The sequence below is a fragment of the Chiloscyllium punctatum genome, chromosome 2 (genome assembly GCF_047496795.1).
Source record: "Chiloscyllium punctatum isolate Juve2018m chromosome 2, sChiPun1.3, whole genome shotgun sequence".
Taxonomy (NCBI): domain Eukaryota; kingdom Metazoa; phylum Chordata; class Chondrichthyes; order Orectolobiformes; family Hemiscylliidae; genus Chiloscyllium; species Chiloscyllium punctatum.
In genome coordinates, this window is record NC_092740.1 from 139697539 (window position 1) to 139717216 (window position 19678).

At 44.6% G+C, this 19678-nt stretch overlaps 1 protein-coding gene across 2 annotated transcripts in view; it reads left to right on the forward strand.

Moving 5' to 3' along the window:
* Positions 1-344: 344 nt before the first annotated feature.
* The window catches only part of uba6 (ubiquitin like modifier activating enzyme 6), a 112544-nt gene continuing 93210 nt past the window's right edge, over positions 345-19678 (forward strand). Inside the window, exons 1-4 of one of the 2 annotated variants that reach the window (XM_072589132.1) lie at positions 345-600; positions 3775-3894; positions 11872-11932; positions 18527-18621. In XM_072589132.1, the coding sequence (XP_072445233.1) occupies positions 348-600; positions 3775-3894; positions 11872-11932; positions 18527-18621 (529 nt within the window). In that variant the 5' untranslated portion in view covers positions 345-347. The remainder of the gene's footprint in view (positions 601-3774; positions 3895-11871; positions 11933-18526; positions 18622-19678) is intronic. The other variant, XM_072589133.1, reaches the window with a different exon arrangement.

Genomic DNA, 19678 nt, shown 5'->3' on the forward strand with positions numbered 1-19678 from the left:
GGCAGGAGGCTGGAGGAACACAGCAGGCAGGAGGCTGGAGGAACACAGCAGGCAGGAGGTTGGAGGAACACAGCAGGCAGGAGGCTGGAAGAACACAGCAGGCAGGAGGCTGGAGGAACACAGCAGGCAGGAGGCTGGAAGAACACAGCAGGCAGGAGGCTGGAGGAACACAGCAGGCAGGAGGTTGGAGGAACACAGCAGGCAGGAGGTTGGAGGAACACAGCAGGCAGGAGGCTGGAGGAACACAGCAGGCAGGAGGCTGGAAGAACACAGCAGGCAGGAGGTTGGAGGAACACAGCAGGCAGGAGGCTGGAGGATGTACTCTCTGCTGTGAATGAGTGGGACTGATGATCTGGGCAATGCCGCCCGCAGCTCGCGCTCCCTCACTGATGACCGATGCTGCCCCGGAAGTGTTCGCGGCTCCACGGGGTGGGTGGGGTCAGAGGTCACAGTTTCAGTTAGGATCCGCTCGAGCCGGCTCCGTGGACCCGGGCCTGCTCCGAAAGGCCGAGCCCCCAGCAGCCGGCTCTCAGGCCGCTGTCTGCACCCAATCTCATCCAGCAGGCGCCGAGCTGCTCCCTCTGTCCAAGTACCGTCAGGGTGAGTAACCGAGGGAGAGGAGAGGCTGCTCCCGCCGGCAGCACCGGTAACCCCACCCCCCCCTCACACTGACTGTAACCCCCCCCTCACCCTGACTGTACCCCCCCCTCACCCTGACTGTACCCCCCCCTCACCCTGACTGTACCCCCCCTCACCCTGACTGTACCCCCCCCCTCACCCTGACTGTACCCCCCCCCTCACCCTGACTGTACCCCCCCCCTCACCCTGACTGTACCCCCCCTCACCCTGACTGTACTACCCCCCCTCACCCTGACTGTACCCCACCCCTCACCCTGACTGTACCCCCCTACTCTGACTGTAACCCCCCCTCACACTGACTGTACCCCCCCTCACACTGACTGTACCCCCCCTCACACTGACTGTACCCCCCCTCACCCTGACTGTACCCCCCCCTCACCCTGACTGTACCCCCCCCTCACCCTGACTGTACCCCCCCCTCACCCTGACTGTACCCCCTCCCTCACCCTGACTGTACCCCCCCCCTCACCCTGACTGTACCCCCCCACCCTGACTGTACCCCCCCTCACACTGACTGTACCCCCCCTCACCCCCACCCTGACTGTACCCCCCCCTCACCCTGACTGTACCCCCCCTCACCCTGACTGTACCCCCCCTCACCCTGACTGTACCCCCCCTCACCCTGACTGTACCCCCCCCTCACCCTGACTGTACCCCCCCCTCACCCTGACTGTACCCCCCCCTCACCCTGACTGTACCCCCCCTCACCCTGACTGTACCCCCCCCTCACCCTGATTGTAACCCCCCCTCACCCTGACTGTACCCCCCCCCCCACCCTGACTGTACCCCCCCCCCACCCTGACTGTACCCCCCCCCACCCTGACTGTACCCCCCCCCACCCTGACTGTACCCCCCCCCACCCTGACTGTACCCCCCCCCACCCTGACTGTACCCCCCCCTCACCCTGACTGTACCCCCCCTCACCCCGACTGTACCCCCCCCTCACCCTGTCTGTACCCCCCCTCACCCCCACCCTGTCTGTACCCCCCCTCACCCCCACCCTCACCCCCACCCTGTCTGTACCCCCCCTCACCCCCACTCACCCCCACCCTGTCTGTACCCCCCCTCACCCCCACCCTGTCTGTACCCTCCCTCACCCCCACCCTGTCTGTACCCCCCCTCACCCCCACCCTGACTGTACCCCCCCTCACCCCCACCCTGACTGTAACCCCCCCCTCACCCTGACTGTAACCCCCCCCTCACCCTGACTGTAACCCCCCCCTCACCCTGACTGTAACCCCCCCCTCACCCTGACTGTACCCCCCCCTCACCCTGACTGTACCCCCCCCTCACCCTGACTGTTCCCCCCCCCACCCTGACTGTACTCCCCCCCCCCCCCCCACCCTGACTGTACTCCCCCCCACCCTGACTGTACTCCCCCTCACCCTGACTGTACCCCCCCTCACCCTCACCCTGACTGTACCCCCCCCACCCTCACCCTGACTGTACCCCCCCCACCCTCACCCTGACTGTACCCCCCCCACCCTCACCCTGACTGTACCCCCCCCACCCTCACCCTGACTGTACCCCCCCCACCCTCACCCTGACTGTACCCCCCCCACCCTCACCCTGACTGTACCCCCCCCCACCCTCACCCTGACTGTACCACCCTCACCCTGACTGTACCCCCCCCACCCTCACCCTGACTGTACCCCCCCCACCCTCACCCTGACTGTACCCCCCCCACCCTCACCCTGACTGTACCCCCCCCACCCTCACCCTGACTGTACCCCCCCCACCCTCACCCTCACTGTACTCCCCCCTCACCCTCACTGTACTCCCCCCTCACCCTCACTGTACTCCCCCCTCACCCTGACTGTACCCCCCCTCACCCTGACTGTACCCCCCCTCACCCTGACTGTACCCCCCCCTCACCCTGACTGTACCCCCCCCTCACCCTGACTGTACCCCCCCCTCACCCTGACTGTACCCCCCCCTCACCCTGACCGTACCCCCCCCTCACCCTGACTGTACTCCCCCCCCCCCCCCTCACCCTGACCGTACTCCCCCCCCCCCCCCCCTCACCCTGACCGTACCCACCCCCCGCTTCACGCTGACCGTACTCCCGCTCACGCTGACCGTACCCCCCCGCTCACGCTGACCGTAACCCCCCCCCCCTGCTCACGCTGTCCGTACCCCCCCCCCCCCCCCGCTCACGCTGTCCGTACCCCCCCCCCCCCCCCCAGCCCAGCGCCTGTGTAAACCCCGGAGACTTGGGTGGGGGGGGGGAACAGTCAGGGTGAGGTGGGACTTGGGGGATGGGCGTTGGGAATGTGATAAGTGGAAGGAGGTTAACGTGAGGGTGATAGGCTGGAGAGGGGGTGGGGCGGCGAGATCGGGAAGAAGATTGCAGGTCAAGAAGGCGGTGCTGAGTCTGAGGGTTGGGACTGAGATTAGGTCGGGGGAGGGGAAATGAGGAAACTGGAGAAATCTACATTCCCCCAAGTCCCTCCTCCCTACCCTTTATCTTAGCCTGCTTGGCACACCTTCCTCATTCCTGAAGAAGGGCTTATGCCCGAAACATCAATTCTCCTACTCCTTGACTGCTGCCTGACCTGCTACGCTTTTCCAGCAACACATTTTTAAGCCCTGTGTAAACCCCCTTGCACTGACTGTACCCCAGCCCAGTGTCTGTGTAAACCCCCTTGCACTGACTGTACCCCAGCCCAGTGTCTGTGTAAACCCCCTTGCACTGACTGCACCCCAGCCCAGTGTTTGTGTAAACCCCCTTGCACTGACTGCACCCCAGCCCAGTGTCTGTGTAAACCCCCTTGCACTGACTGCACCCCAGCCCAGTGTCTGTGTAAACCCCCTTGCACTGACTGCACCCCAGCCCAGTGTCTGTGTAAACCCTCTTTCACTGACTGCATCCCAGCATCTGTGTAAACCCGCTCACACTGACTACCCCAGTTCAGAGTCTGTGTAAACATTTTTATTTCAAAAATATACTGTATTCATAAAGTATTTTGATCTGTACAATTGGTGGTGCCGTACATACATATACATTCAATTTCTTTATATACAGAGATCAGAATTAATCATTCATATATACAGGTCTGTACATTTACTATCCATGTATTTAGCTGAGGCGTCAGCGGAGCCCACTTACTGTGTGGGCCCCCTATTCTTTGGCAGGGAGATGTTACACGGTGGTCTTTCCCCACCGCGCCTTGACGGTGGCTGCCCCAAGCTTCAGCACGTCCCTCAACACAGTCCTGGACCATGGAATGTGCCAGTTCGCAACACTCACTCCAGGTCAGCTCATTCAGTTGGAAGATCAACAGGTTTCCAGTCTGTGTAAACCCCCTTGTACTGACTGCATTGCATTCCAGCCCAGCACCTGTGTAAACCCACTCACACTGACTGTACCCAGCCCAGTGTCTGTGTAAACCCGCTCACACTGACTGTACCCCAGCCCAATGTCTGTGTAAATCCGCTCACACTGACTGCATCCCAGCCCAGTCTGTGTAAACTGGCTTGCACTGACCGAAACCCAGTCTCTTTAAACCCCCTCTCAATGACTACAGAACCGTCTCTTTAAATCTGCTTCCGCTGACTGCAGCACACTACAGTTTCTGTAAACCTGGTCACACTGATTGCAGTGCTGTCCTGGCTCTGTAAACTCGCTCGCACTGTCTGCTGCACAGTCTCATGTCTGTAAATTCGCTCACACTGACTGCAACACCCTGCAGTCTCTGTAAACCCGCTCACACTGCAACACCCTGCAGTCTCTATAAACCCACTCATGTTGATTGTAGCACAATGTCTGTAAACCCACTCATACTGACCGCAGCGCAGCCTCTGAAAGCCCTCACGCACTACAGCATGCCTCACAGCTTCTTTTAACGTACCTTCACTGACTGCACTGCAGCATAAGCCTCTATCAACCTCATCTCACTGATGCATGACACATTCTCTGTGAGCCCAGTTTCACTGACTGCGTTGTAAAACACAGATATGATAAGCACTGTCTCAGAGTGCACTGTACAGCACAGCGTACCCGCTTTAAATCCAGTCTGTCTGATGCAGTGCATCACACTGTGTAGCCGATTTAAACCCAATCTCAGTTAACTAGTTTAGCCCACTGACCTTCGCTACAAAATTCAATGGTAACTACTTGCTTCATTCATTCCATTGCACATTGCTCATCACAGTCTCACATGAGTAAACCTAGCCTTTAACAGTTGTACACAATTTAACCTCACTTGCCATTCCACCCAACCACTAACAAGCTACCCTCTTGAAATCAGGCAGCACGATGGTTCAGTGGTTAGCACTGCTCGCTCAGTGCCGGGGACTCTGGTTCAATTCCCACCTCAGGCGACTGTCTGTGTGGAGTTTGCACGTTCTCCCCGTGTCTGCATGGGTTTCGTCTGGGTGCTCCAGTTCCCTCACATAATCCAAACCTGTGCTAGTGAGGTGAATTGGCATGCTAAATTGCCCACAGTGTTAGGTACATTAGTCAGGGGTGAAATGTAGGGGAATGGATCTGAGTGGGTTACTCTTTGGAGGTCGGTGTGGACTTGTTGGGCCGAAGGGCCTGTTCCCACACTGTAGGGAATTCCAAAAAACTCTGCCTTGACCCACCATGTAATCCCAGTGCTTCAGAACTTCCTTTGTTACTGTTAGCTGGGAACTCTTCACTTCATGCAATTTAAGAATATAAGGTATGTTAGATTAAAGCAAATGAGTTGTACAAATACTACTGTGTGCAGCATTTGGTGTGGTTTTTCATTTTTCTTGGAAATGCTTCAGCAGTTACAGCAAATTTAGTATGATGACTGTCAGTTGTCTTGAGGATTTCCTGATTTCTGAAATCTTGAATATGGTTTAGAACACATTTATAACATGCACATTGCAAATTAGATCTTGATTGGAATTGGGGGAAAAAAAAGTTGAAAGCAGGAGACAAAATTATGCCATTTTCGTTGTGTACAGTATTTGTTAGGAAGTCATGTAAGTTGATCCTTAAACTGGTCAGAATTTTTAATGGAAGGTATTTATGTGGGTTAAGAATCTCAAGGTTTACATAAAGATTTGTAGCTCGGGTGCCGGTTGTCATAGTTGTGGGAATGTTCGCCGAGCTTGGAGGTTGATTTGTAGATGTTTCGTCCCCTGTCTCGGTGACATTCTCAGGGCTCTGGAGACTCCTGTGGAACGCTTCTCTACTGTCTATGTGCTCGTTGATGGAGTCCATGGATGAGTGACCTGCTTCTAGAAATTCTCTGACTATTCTCTGTTTAGCTTGTCCTGTGATCATTATGTTGTCCCATCAAATTTGTGGTCCTTGTCATCTGTATATATGGCTGCTAGGGCTAACTGGTCATGGTGTTTAGTGGCTAGTTGGTGTTCATGGATGTGGATTGCCTGTTTGTCCCATATAGTGTTTTATTCCTGATGAAGGGCTTTTGCCCGAAACGTCAATTTCGCTGCTCGTTGGATGCTGCCTGAACTGCTGTGCTCTTCCAGCACACTAATCCAGTATTTGGTTTTCAGCATCTGCAGCATTGTTTTTACCATATAGTGTTTTGTCCAGTCTTTGCATGGAATCTTGTAAATTGTGTTTGTCTTGCACATATTGGGTATTGGGTCTTTCGTTCTGGTGAGTTGTTGTCTGAGCATGCCTGTTGGTTTATGGACTGTCATGAATCAGAATGGTCGGAGAAGTCTGGCTGTCAGTTCCGAGATGTATTTTATATAAGGTAACGTAGGTAGTGAGTTAGGTTGTGGCATGTCCTCATCGCGTTGTTTGTCTGTTAGGCATCTGCGGATGAAGTTGCATTCTTAGTGAAGACTCTGTAGAGGTGTCATAGACCTAGACCTAGCACATAGTCCTAGATCCAATACATTGGCCATTACAACAAACAACCGGAAGCAGCAAGAACAGAACCAAATAAATTCCAGAAGAGACAGTGCAGCATCGCTTCACAGGAGGCTCCAAAGCACTGAAGATATCACCAAGACAGGGGGTGAATGTCTGCAAATCAACTTTCCAACTCGGCGAACGTACCCAGAACTATGGGTTAAGAAACCGTTTCCCTCCTATTTGTTCAGTAGCAATAAAACATATGAGATTACTGATACCTCCCCTAAGTATATCGATCAAGTGTACTAATATCCCTTAAATTATGTAACAATTTTTCACATCTGTTTTATGTGATACTGCTGTCAATGTAGATACATTCCTTATCATCTGCCCTAGGTTATGCAAGATTTTGACATTTATCCAAGGGAGATTTGTGCATTCTTTACAGAGAAAAGGTGACAATAAAAATTACACATAACTAGTTTGAGGAAGAAAAAGCTAAATCTGATATGTTCCTCTTTTTAATCTTACTGTGCTCTAAGAACACTGGAAAACTCTAAAGATAGAAAGATTCAGCATGTATATAGATAACCTTATCACGTGCCCAGATATTACAAAATGCTTCACATTCAACTTAATATTTTTGACATGTAGACACTTACTATTTAGATAAAACTGTTGGTGAAACATAAAGTAACTCTGCATTTTTCAGCAGTTATGAGGAAAATAGAAACATTGGGCAATAATTAGCTAAAAATCTCTGCTGGGGGCGGGGGGGGGAGAAAGTGAGGACTGCAGATGCTGGAGATCAGAGCTGAAAATGTGTTGCTGGAAAGGCGCAGCAGGTCAGGCAGCATCCAAGGAGCAGGAGAATCAACGTTTCAGGCATGAGCCCTTCTTCAGGTAAAAATCTGTGCTGTAATGTTATGCTTTTCATTTTCAGTAATGGCTTACCATGAATAGTTATAAGCTAGGCAATAGCTGTTTTGATTTGTTCAGAGAAAGGCTGACATTTTTATTGCTGATTTGAACCCTTCAAAGCAAAATCTTTTAAGTGATTTTCTGCTGCATACACTTCAAACATTTTGTTTATGGAAGGTGGAGTGACATATCTAGCAGCATACTTAATATATTGAAATAGTTTTCTTCGGAACCTGGTGGATGTTTTGATTCAACTCATTTTCATTTTTGCCTCCAATTGAGATGGTTAGTAATGAGAATAATTTTCTTCCTCAGCTTTCTCTTCTGAAAGTGGCGCTGTACGCTATAGTTACAGGTTCAGGGAGTCGGGCAATCTTTGTGTGGTCAGACTAAAAACAACAAACGCTGGAGATTACAGCGGGTCAAACAGCATCTATGGAGAGAGAGAGAGAGCAAGCAAACATTTTGAGTCTTGATGACTGTTCATTTATGAAGAGTCATCTCGACTTAAAAGGTTAGCTTTCTCTCTCTCTCGCCCACCCCCTCCCTCGTGCCACCCTTTCCCCCTCAGCAACAGCACAATTAGCAGTTAGTAACTTCAAAACCATTTTATGCAGCTTTAGCAAAATTGTCAGTTTGCAGCCTAGAAGCCATTTTGTCATGTTCTTTGAATCGAGAAGCCATTTTATTGCCGCCTAAGTTATTATGGGCATCTGTTAAGTGGTTGTTCCTGACAACAACTAGTCACCTTGGCCTGTATTCAGGTTTCAGATTCTCACCCCCAGCTCCCCTCCCCTCCCCTCTTCCTCCTTAAAGATTAAGCCATTTGGCATTATACAATGAATGTTCTTAACCTTGTCAACTGACTTCACATAATGAATGCTTTTCAACTTGTTAATTGACTGTACATAATTAATGCTTTATCTTAAATGGCTTTACATAAGGATTGCTTTTTCAATTCATCAACCCCATACCCTTGCCTCCAGCACCTGATTGTTTACTGCAAGTTCTTATCTGATCCAAGTCATGCTAGCTGAGCCTTTGTCTCTCACAACCCAAAACTTAACTCTTTTATGATCTGCTCATACCTTATATACTTTCTCACCCTAACCTTGTCATGAGTGGGTGGGTTGACTATTATCTTGTTGTCAAACCCTTGAATTCCTTCCCTAAACCTCTGTCTGTCTCTGTCTGTCTCTCTCTCTCTCTCTCTCTCTCTGTTCTGATGGAAAAGGAACAATTGCATTTTCAGCCAATATTTTAGTCACCTGTTTTAATATGTCACTTGATTTTTGTCAAGTTTTGCCTGACTGGGCTTCTGTGAAATTTTCCTACTTTGAAAGTATTACTAAAATGCTAGTTATTGTTGTAATTGTTTCCTTACTCATTGGAAGCCCTTTTTAAAAATTCATTCTTTCCTATTTAAGCTAAAAGAAGATGGAAAAGGGCAAGTTGGCATGCTGTCATTTTTATATCTAGGATATGTGTTCGAATTCATACTGAACCGTTGAGCTATAAATTGAGTCTGGCTACTGGCTCCAACAATAATATTAAAAAATGAATTTGATTGTTGGATTAAATTTTTCAACTATACCTAAAAAATCCATACATTTTCTGCTTTGACTAAACCTGAACAACAGCTCAAAAGCTTACTGAACTGGATTGTATTCGTAACAGAAAGCTACACAAACAGATGTGAGTAAAATAAGTAAGCCAACTTTGAATGGAAAATCAATGCATTTCTATTTTGTGAAGTACCATTTTGGAAGCTTTTTTTCTGATAAGTAGCTAACGCTATTATTATATTATTGGTAATGATATTACTGAGGTAGTTGGAACTTGCCTTTCCAATGTGTCTACATTCTTATGTTCATGTAATTGGTCTATTGTTGAAGGCTCCAAAGCTAACAAATGTCTTGTTTGAGATTCATCATTAAGGATCATGCAATTTATTGCAGTACAGTGCAAGAGTGAGGAAAAAAGTCTTATGTTCAGAGTTCCTTACACCATAGGTTCAAATTGTGGTACTTGCTCAGATGTCAGGCAACTCTCCTGTGGAAGAAAAAGATGAACAGAGTGATTTCCTTTTACAAGATGAAAGGCAGGAGCTGGCCTGTCATCTCATTGTCTAGAGAAAATTGCAATGAATTAGAATTTGGCCCTCATCCCATAAGGGCAAAATAAGTCACAGGCCATTCAACAACCTCTATACCTTAGAGCATTCTGTTCATAGAATCCCGACAGTGCGGAGAGAGGCCATTAGCCCATTGTTCCACCCAGACCCAGTCCCCCTACATTATACTTATAACCCTCCATTTACCCTGATTAATTCAAATAGCCTGCACATCCTTGGACACTGAGGCAATTTAGCAAAGCCTGCACTTCTTTGGACTGTGGAAGGAAACTGGAGCACCCAGTGGAAACCCACGCAGACATGAAGAGAATGGGCAGCTGTTTGTGTGGAATTTGCACAAGGTTGGAATCAAACCTGGATCCCTAGTGTCGTGAGGCATCAATGCTAACCACCATGTTAGTGTTGATGATGACAAGTCTGTATGGTAATTTCATTTATCTGCCTTCACTTTGTGGTCCCTGACTCAGTGCGTTATGTTTTCTGATGTCCCTAAAAATAAATCCACCACCACTGTGTCTCGCCTCCCAGGATTCAAAACCCACTCACACATTCCCCTCACTCACCCATATCCCTCGATCCTTTCCCACCTAAAAGAGCCACAACTTACCTGGAAATGATTGTCATTGATCTACTTTATGGCGCTGCTTGTGAACTAATGCAGTCAGTCTCCATCTGCAGCGTGACTTGTCATCACAATTCCAAATGTCATCCAAGTGACAAGTGCCAGACAATAACAGTTTCCATTAAAAAAAATTAAATGATATTACCCCATTATAAATACTCAGGGTTACCAGGGATCAGAAACTGAACTGAATCAGCTAGTGAAGTACTGTGACTACAAAAGTAGGTCAAAGGTTAGGGCTTCTGCACTGACTAACTCATGTGCCTCATCAAAACTTGTCCACCATCAACAAGGTATGAGTCATGATATGTACCAAGATGTGATACTCTGCACTTATCTGGGTCAGTGCAGCTCAAACAGCACTCAATAAGTTGGATACTATTCATGACAAAGTATGCTATTTGATTGGCACCTAATCATAGAGATGTACAGCACAGAAACAGACCCTTCGGTCCAACTCGTCCATCCCAACCAGATATCCTAACCCAATCTAGTCCCGCCTGCCAGCACCTGGCCTAATATCCCTCCAAACCCTTCCTATTCATATACCTATCCAGGTGCCTTTTAAATGTTGCAGTTGTACTAGCTTCCACCACGTCCTCTGACAGCCCATTCCACACATGCACTACCCTCTGCATGAAAAAGTTGCACCTTAGGTGTCTCTTCTATCTTTCCCCTCTTACCCTAAACCTATGATCCCTAATTCTGGACTGCCCCACCCAAGGGAAAAGACCTTGTCTCTTTACTCTATCCATGCCCCTCATGATATTGTAAACCTCTATAAGGTCACTCCTCAGCCTCTGATGCTCCAGGAAAAAGCCCTAGCCTAGTTAATTTCTCCCTATAGCTCAAATTCTCCAAAATGCATCACTTCCAACATTTTCACACTATTATTAATGCACAGCAGTACCATTGTGTACCATATACAAGAACGAGTGCAGTAATTAATCAGGGCTGATTCAGTGTGACCTTACAACCTACATCCTCTGTCACACAGGGGAAGACTACCTCCAAGTCTTCCACTTTACTGACATAAACCTATATCACCAATCATTTGTTGTTGCTGGGTCACAATCGTCTAACACCCTCCCATTGTGACATTGTAGATATACCAATATCACGTGGACTCCAGTAATTCAAGAAAACAACTCTGTCACTTCTTGTGAGCAATTAGGATGGGCAGCAAATGTTGACATAAGCATCAGTGCCCACATGCCTTGGAATGCCTATTAGAGAACAAATGCAAATTTCATAGTAACTTCCAAAAGAGAATTTGAGAAATATTTGTAATGGAAATAGTTGCAGAAACAAACATAGGGATTGCGAGAGAAACTCCACAGGTTTGACAACATGTGGACAGAGAAACAGTTAACCTTTTGAGTCTGGAATAAGCATTCTTCAGAAGATTTCGAAGTTCCAGGACTCTCTTTTTTTCAGATTTCCACCAGCTGCAATATTTTGCCTTTATTTGTATAAAATTGGAGGTTTATGGCAAAGGGCAGGGCAGTGGAATGTTCGTTCTGTCAAAAAAATACTGGCCACTTGGGTCAAATAAAACACTATTACTTTTAATTTTTGTATTTTTGTCTTCTTTCATTTGCAGTTTTTATTTCCACAGGAATAGTGTTTGACCTTTGAATACATTATATGCTACAAATTGTATGCATGTAGGAAGTGACGTAAGCCAATTAGTGAAGCAGAACCTGGAAAGGTCCAAAATAGTTGAATTGTTTTGATCTTGTTTTCCAGATTCTGATGAACAGGAGAAAATAGCAGCAGGCAATATGGAAATTGATGATTCCTTGTACAGGTAAGAGAAGAACAAACTATATTTTGATGTAAGTAAACTAATAATGGCTATGTTTCCATCAGGTACATTATGCTTTTGGACTTCCCACTTTGTGCCATTGGGTTTCAGTTAGCTAGATACTCACAACTTTTTGATATTTTGTCTAGTTGATACCTTTTCTGCTTGAATCCATTGCACCAGTGTTTTTTGCTTCATATGGCAATCACAGCTTGAATCCTGCTTGTTTTTTAAAATTTCTAAAGAGGTAGTGCAGCCAGTTATTTCCTTTTCCAATGTCCAGCTTCAATTTAGCTCAATGAATACTGATAAAAATTTAAATCTTGAATGTACTTAGTCTTTTCAATTCAGCCTCTCAGCTGAATAACATTTATAGCTATTGAGGTATTTTAGAGCAAAATTTAAAAGCACATTTTAGCTAAAGTCAAAAGACCTCTGACAAAGGGGTTATTTTGTAAAGTTATGTACCTGGTAATTAGTTGACAACATCATGCATTTATCATATAGTTTTCATGTTATTTTCAGTTAACTTTGTACTGTCACCTTATTATAGACTTGTTTTGTTATAGATTTTCTCGTCCAGTATATTCACAGAGAAGCTTGTTCCAATGTGTTTCCAATCCCAGATATTTTTCTTTTAAGCAAATTTCTTTAGGTGTGAGGGTTGGAGATGTTGGATTATTTCAGAGTTTTTGGCAAATCCTGATTTATAGTCCTGGGGCTGTAGTATTTGTGATTACACTCCAAATCTTACCTTGGTCTAGTATTTAGACTTGTGAACTTAGCTCCTGTTGAGGAAATAATCTTCATTTCCATTGGAGGTAGGAGGAGGTGGAATTTGAGTAATTGGAGAGGTAAGTATAGGGAAGATTTTTGAAAGATAAATCAAAAGTCATTTTTATGTTTATCTTCAGTCGTGTAAAAAGCAAAATATTAATGGGGTGAAAAAATGGGCATGTAATAAACAGTTACCAGGAGACTAAATCACCGGTCTTTATCTTTTGATTCAATAAGGTGACAGGTTAATAGTTTAATTGGCTTGAAGCAAAAAACAACTGAATACTGTATGAGTTTGAGTGGGTGTAGGACACTGAGAGAAACTAATTTGGTTTATAATCCACACAATACTGTAAAGTTCTTGCCAAAATGCTATAAAACCAAGGCTAGACATTAAGCCTGTTGTGCTGTTCAATTCCATCTATTCCCTTGTCTGACAAAAAGTTTCATTAGGGTGTAGGTTTGCTTGCTGAGCTGTAGGTTTGATATCCAGACGTTCCATTACCTGGCTAGGTAACATCGTCAGTGACGACCTCCAAGTAAAGTGAAGCTGTTGTCTCCTGCTTTCTATTTATATGTTTGTCCTGGATGGGGTTCCTGGGGTTTGTGGTGATGTCATTTCCTGTTCGTTTTCTGAGGGGTTGATAGATGGTATCTAGATCTATGTGTTTGTTTATGGCGTTATGGTTGGAGTGCCAGGCCTCTAGGAATTCTCTGGCATGCCTTTGCTTAGCCTGTCCCAGGATAGATGTGCTGTCCCAGTCGAAATGGTGTTTTTTTTCCTTCTGTGTGTAGGGCTACGAGAGAGAGAGGGTCGTGTCTTTTTGTGGCTAGCTGGTGTTCATGTATCCTGGTGGCTAACTTTCTTCCTGTTTGTCCTACGTAGTGTTTGTGGCAGTCCTTGCATGGAATTCTGTGGACGACGTTGGTTTTGTCCATGGGTTGTACTGGGTCTTTTAAGTTTTAGTTTTTGTTTGAGTGTTGGCGGGTTTGTGCGCTACTAGGATTCTGAGGAGTCTTAGTAGTCTGGCTGTCATTTCTGAAACTACTTTGATGTATGGTAAGGTGGTTAGGGTTTCTGGCTGTGTTTGGTCTGCTTGTCGTGGTTTGTTCTTGAGGAATCTGCGGACTGTATTTTTTGAGTATCCGTTCATCTTGAATACATTGTAAAGCCTCAATATTACCACTGAGTCAACAGTTCTCCTTGCAGAAACATTGTTCTGGACTCAATCACCTGAGTGAATTTTATCTTTGCCCAACCTATCAACTTTAATAGTTCTAAAATACCCAGATTAGAACACCTCTTTGTCTTTTACACTCAAGAGGATATAAATTGAGTTCTCTGCAACTCATCCTCATAACTTTGTACTTTTAGCCTTGGTATAATTCTGGTGAACCTGTGTCATGTCTCCCATAAAAATGTTATCTAACACTGAATAGTGTATTCTGAATGGAGTTCAGTCATAACCTTATATACTTGCAATGTAACTTCCACTCTTGTAATCCATTCTTGAGAGAAAATTAGAAGGGAACACTTTACTAAAAGCTGAAATAGTGATAAAGCTAGAAGAGTCCGCTGTATTTGGAGTGTGAAATTTAATTCCTGGAGATATGGCAGGGGGAAGAGAGGAGGGATATGACCTTTTGGTTGCAGGTTAATTTGGTGATTAAATATGTATTAACATATAACAGGCTCATTGCTCATGTGATAGATATAGAGCTCAATCAGCCAAAGTTGGCAAGAGTTCTACACATTGTTCTGTCAACAGAGTGTTGTTTTTAAAAACTGTAGTTAAATAAATGTTTAAAAATTCTGACTAAAGATTTTAAGATGGGCGATTACATTTTTATGATACACAGTAGTACCTGTGCTCTGAAAACCAGGATGAATGGACTGGAGAATAGACTTGTCTGCGGCTGAATGCCACAGGTTTTATGGTTCTGTAGATTCACTAAATTACCTTTTGTGGATCAGAGAATTTGATGTAATAGATTCCTGTTGTAGTTCATTGTGTATCTCAAGGAATTGGTTGACTTGCACAAAGTGTGTCACTGAATAAATTATATACAGTTCACAGAGGGAAGTAACTTATATAATCGGTCCAGATTCATTCTCTGTGTCATTAATATAGATTTTATATATTGGAGCAAGTTATTGTTGCAATCTCTGTCCTAGAATGCATCATCCAAAGTATAATTTAACAATTATGGTTAGCATAATACCCTGCTGAGTCCTGATATTTATTGTTATTAAGATTTGGCAGTTTTGTTCCTGCAAGTATCAAAACAATTGCGTATTGTTTTGAAGATTTTTTTCTTTCTCATTACTTTTTTCCTTATCTTTCTTATTCATTGGCGGTTTTGTAACTAGCTAGATTAGCATTTTTGCCTATCCCTGATTGCCCTGATGAAGGTGTTGGTGAGCTGACTTCTTGAACTGCTGCAAATGATGTAGTGAGGTACACTCGTCCTACTGGGAAGAGAGTTTCAGGATTTTGATCCAGAAACAGTGATACAGTTCCTAGTCAGCATAGTATGTGGTTTGGAGGGGAGCTTGCAAGTGATTATGTTCCCGTACATCTCTACTCGCCTCTTTGCAGATGATGAAGGTTACTGGTTTGGAAGGACCTTTGAATTGCTTGTAGTGAATACTACAGTGGTGGCATCTTTGAGTTACAATTTTGGAGCTTCCAAGGGTCACTTCAGAGACATGAGTGTTCCCTCAGCCTGAATTTTGTGCTATGCTGTTGGAGGTAGTTGCTTTTGGATAGATTGAATTGAGATCCATTCGCCCAAGTGGACGTATTAGATTTCAGAGCACCATTCAGAGAATAGCAGACAAGTTCCCTGTGATGTTTTGGAATATATATTTTTCAATCCATATCACAAAAACAGAAAAGGCTTAAATTATTCAACAGTCAGATGCCACTACGTACAGAGTTAACAGGTTGTTTACCTTTCAGATTAGCTATTCCTCTTCAGTTTGCTTGTGGAATCATGTTGTATACAAATTGGCTACAGATTTTCCTACTTTACAAGTGTAATTCTTTCCAAAGGACTTTATTAATTGTGCCTTAGTCTTCACAAATAAAAGTTTCTATTTTTTGAATAGAGATTGAGATTTCAGAAAATAGTTCAAACAAATGTCAGAAAATGTGGATTTTATGCATGTCCCCTATAAAAAGTATGAGTGAGGAGTATTTGTGAATTTATGTTACTGACTTGAAATAAATGCCAGCGAGAAAGGAAATCTCTAAAAGCAGATGAGTAAATGCAAGCCAATCACTATCTCTTTTAACTGAAATAAATGTACATAGAAAGAAATTGTGAGGGATGCTGGAGATCAGCTCTCAAAGTCATGGTACAGAAGTCAACTTCAAGATTAAAGCCTGAATTTTTAAAAAAACATCTCTATTATACACAGTCTATACATTTTATTTGGAGATTAGGGAATCTGTTAAATACATTAGCTGTTAGTCATGTTCAAGTGTAGGGTATTGATTTGTGACTTGGTTGTATTCATGTACATGGAGGCAGATTGAGATCAACTGCAACTTTGCGGGGGAGGGGGGGGCGGTGGTGTGGAGAAGGAGGGTCTTGTGGTACAATCGTAATGGCCATAACTCTAGGCTAGAAGGTCTACTTTCAAAACCTGAAGTCGCATGATACCAGGTTATAGTTTATTTGAAATCACAAGCTTTCAGAGAGCAGTCCCTTTGTCATGTGCTGAAAGCTTGTGATTTAAAAAAAAACCTGTTGGACTCAACCTGGTGTGTGACTTCTGACTTTGTCCACCCCTGTCCAACACTGGCACCTCCACGTCAGATCCACGTTCAAGACATACTTGCCATTGAGGTTTGTCATATTGTTAAAAGTTTTTTTTTTGAACAGACACTTATACCGATACATGTGATATGTATATGCAGATATATATAATTCATTCTACTTTTGGAGTGCACAGTGGACTACCATATATGACGACCAAGGTTCAGCTCCCTTACACTTTTTCAAAAGTTGTCACTCTTTGCCTGAGTTGTAGGATAAATTTTATGACTCTTGTGGCAGTGGCTTACCTTTGGGCCAGAAAGTCTGGATTCAAATCCTGACTGTCTCGGAGATGTGTCATAACACCACATCAATTGAAAATAATTTACGTGAATGTTGTGGTGTCACTAAACTGAAATCCAGAGGCCCAAGCTATTGCGCTGGGGCATAAAGTCACATTCCACCATGGCAGGTGCTAGGATTTATAGGGGCCTTGTGATGCAGTGATCATGACTTTACCTTTAGACCAGAAGATCTGATTTCAAGTCCCACCTGCACTAGTGGTATGTTGTAAAATGTCCAAATGTGTGTCCATTATTTCTGTGAACTCTAGCAATTAGCTACCTGCCACCATTACATGTCTACCGTGCCCATAGGCAGCAAGATCTGGGCAATAGGTCTGAAAGGTCTCATTCACGTTGTATGTGCCAGACAGTGACAATTTTCAATAAGAGAATCTAACCATTGCTGCTTGACTTTCAGTTGCGTTAGCATTGCAGGCTCCCCCTCTATCAACCTTCTATAGTTACAGTAGACCCAAAACTAAACTTGACCAGCCATATACATAGCAGGGCTGCAAAAGCAGGTCAGAGGCTAGGAATTAATTGGCAAGTAACTCATGTCCCCCACTATCTGTCCACCTTGGACAAGGTGCAAATAATGAATAAGATAGAATGCTCTCCACTTGACTAGGTGTAAATTTAACATTGCTCAAATGCTTGACCATCAAGGACAAAGCAACTTGCTTAACTGGCACTCTGTCCACCACTTTGAATATTCACTCGCTTCACCACTGATGTGCAGAGGTCATAGTGTTCACCATCTACACAATGCACTGGAGCAACTCAGTAAGGCTCCTTTGACAGCAACTTCCAAACCTGCAGCCTGGACTACCTATGCCTGCATAGCAGATGCGTAGGAACCCCGTCACCCACAAATTCTCCTCCAAGGCATAGCGACACTCCAGTATGATTTTAAAGAATTGTGGATGCTGTACATCTGAGGCAAAAACAGAAATTGTTGGAAACTCAGCAGATCTGGCAGCACTTGTGAAGAAAAAAAAGTTAATGTTTCGAGTCTAGTGACCCTTTGTTGGAACCTTGACATGCCATCCTGACTCAGAAGTATATCACTGAACCTTTACTGTCACTGGGTCAAAATGCTGGAACTCCTTTCCTAATGGCACTGCGGGTGTTCTTACACACCAAAGATTGCAGCAGTTCAAGAAGGCAGCTCGCCACCAAGTTTTCTAAAGCAGTTAGGGATAGGCAATAAGTCCTGGCCTAGCCAGCAATACACACATCCCATGAACAATTTTTTTTTAAAGTACATGGGGCAGCCCTAGGTCTACTGCAACTTGTGGCATATTCTTGTGGTGTAGTACTGGTGTCCCAACCCTTGTGCCAGAAGGTTTGAGTTCAAGTTCCTCCAACCATGGAGTTCTGTCATTCCATGTACAGACAGGTTTTTTTCAACAATGATTACAAATGGGAAGGCTGAAATGAGGAAATGTTATTGGAAGTGTGTATTGTGCTTCTCCACAAATAAATATGTATATTGACTAAGGGCATAAGTATTCTATCTTCCACAGCGTAATAATCAAAGTATTGGCAACTGATCAGTTTTTGCAGTGCTGCCTTGTTTCAGTTTCTGGGCAATTTTTTACTGGCATTATTTATTGATTAGATGTTGAATAAGAATGGAAAAACTAGTTTATGTAAAGAGGCATTAAAACATTCTCCTGCTTATTATATATTTTTTCCCTTTTCAATGCAGCCGACAGCGCTATGTCCTGGGGGACAATGCAATGTGCCAGATGGCACGGTCTCATGTTTTCCTAAGTGGAATCGGTGGATTAGGTATTGAAATTGGTAAGCCAAGTTTTTAACATCATTCAAAATGAGAATGGAATGTGATTTTAAAATGGTGCATCAGCATGTCTTAAATCTATCCTTTCAGACTGAGACAGTTATAAGCTGCCCTTTGCCTTGATTGCCCATGTACTTTACAAAGGCAGTCCATATAATTATTAAAGGTCTTGTAAAGTCAGTGTTCCTTAAAAATTTCCATGTAACCTCTTTCAATTGGAATTAATATTCTTAATTGTCAACCAGTGGCATCAAGAGGTGCTGCTTTAATAGTTTTTTTTAACATTGCTGTTGTACCAAGACAAAAAAGATCCCTACCATATCATGCTGTTATAAAAAATCATTCCATCATTCATTCATATTACAGCCTCCTTTATTATATCCTCACACAAACAGATGATTACTCATATATCTGAGACTCTGGTTTGATGCTGCCATCTGCTCTTTTACCCTCACTTTACCATGGTACTTATGTAGTAATGATTTTATTATCTAGATATTTTAGTTTTCAAGATATCGATTTACTTAGAGTTCTTTGCCTCGCCTTTGTTCCCAATTAAATTTTGGTCACTGATTTCTGTCACATGTCCTATTTTTGTGTTCTCAAGTCCAAAAGGTGCAAATGTAAATATTTAGCTGGTTTCTCCCCATGTATCACCACATTTGGGAGTCTCATCAGACCCTGCTTTGCTCTACCAAAATGGCTTATCACTCCATGATCATCCTGGAATGCATACTTGACACTCATCTCCTGGGGTCCCTTTCCCTGCTTTCTTAAGTTCCCCAACAATAAGCTAGTGGGCATCTTTGTTTTTAAGTTTGAGATCATCCATTTGGTTGTCACTACTATCTTCCTCTTCTACTAAGCTTAACTTTTGAGAATTCTATTGTCTTTACTGTAAGTCTATAACTTTCTGAAGTTTCTTGCCTCAGCAAAAAAGAAAGTTATTAAACTGAGCTACTAATTCCAGTGTGTCTGTTCCCAGCAAAATAGCAACAGTGGAGCATAATTTGGGTTTCCAGCTTGTCCATATCCCTGAAGATTCCAACACTTCAGGTG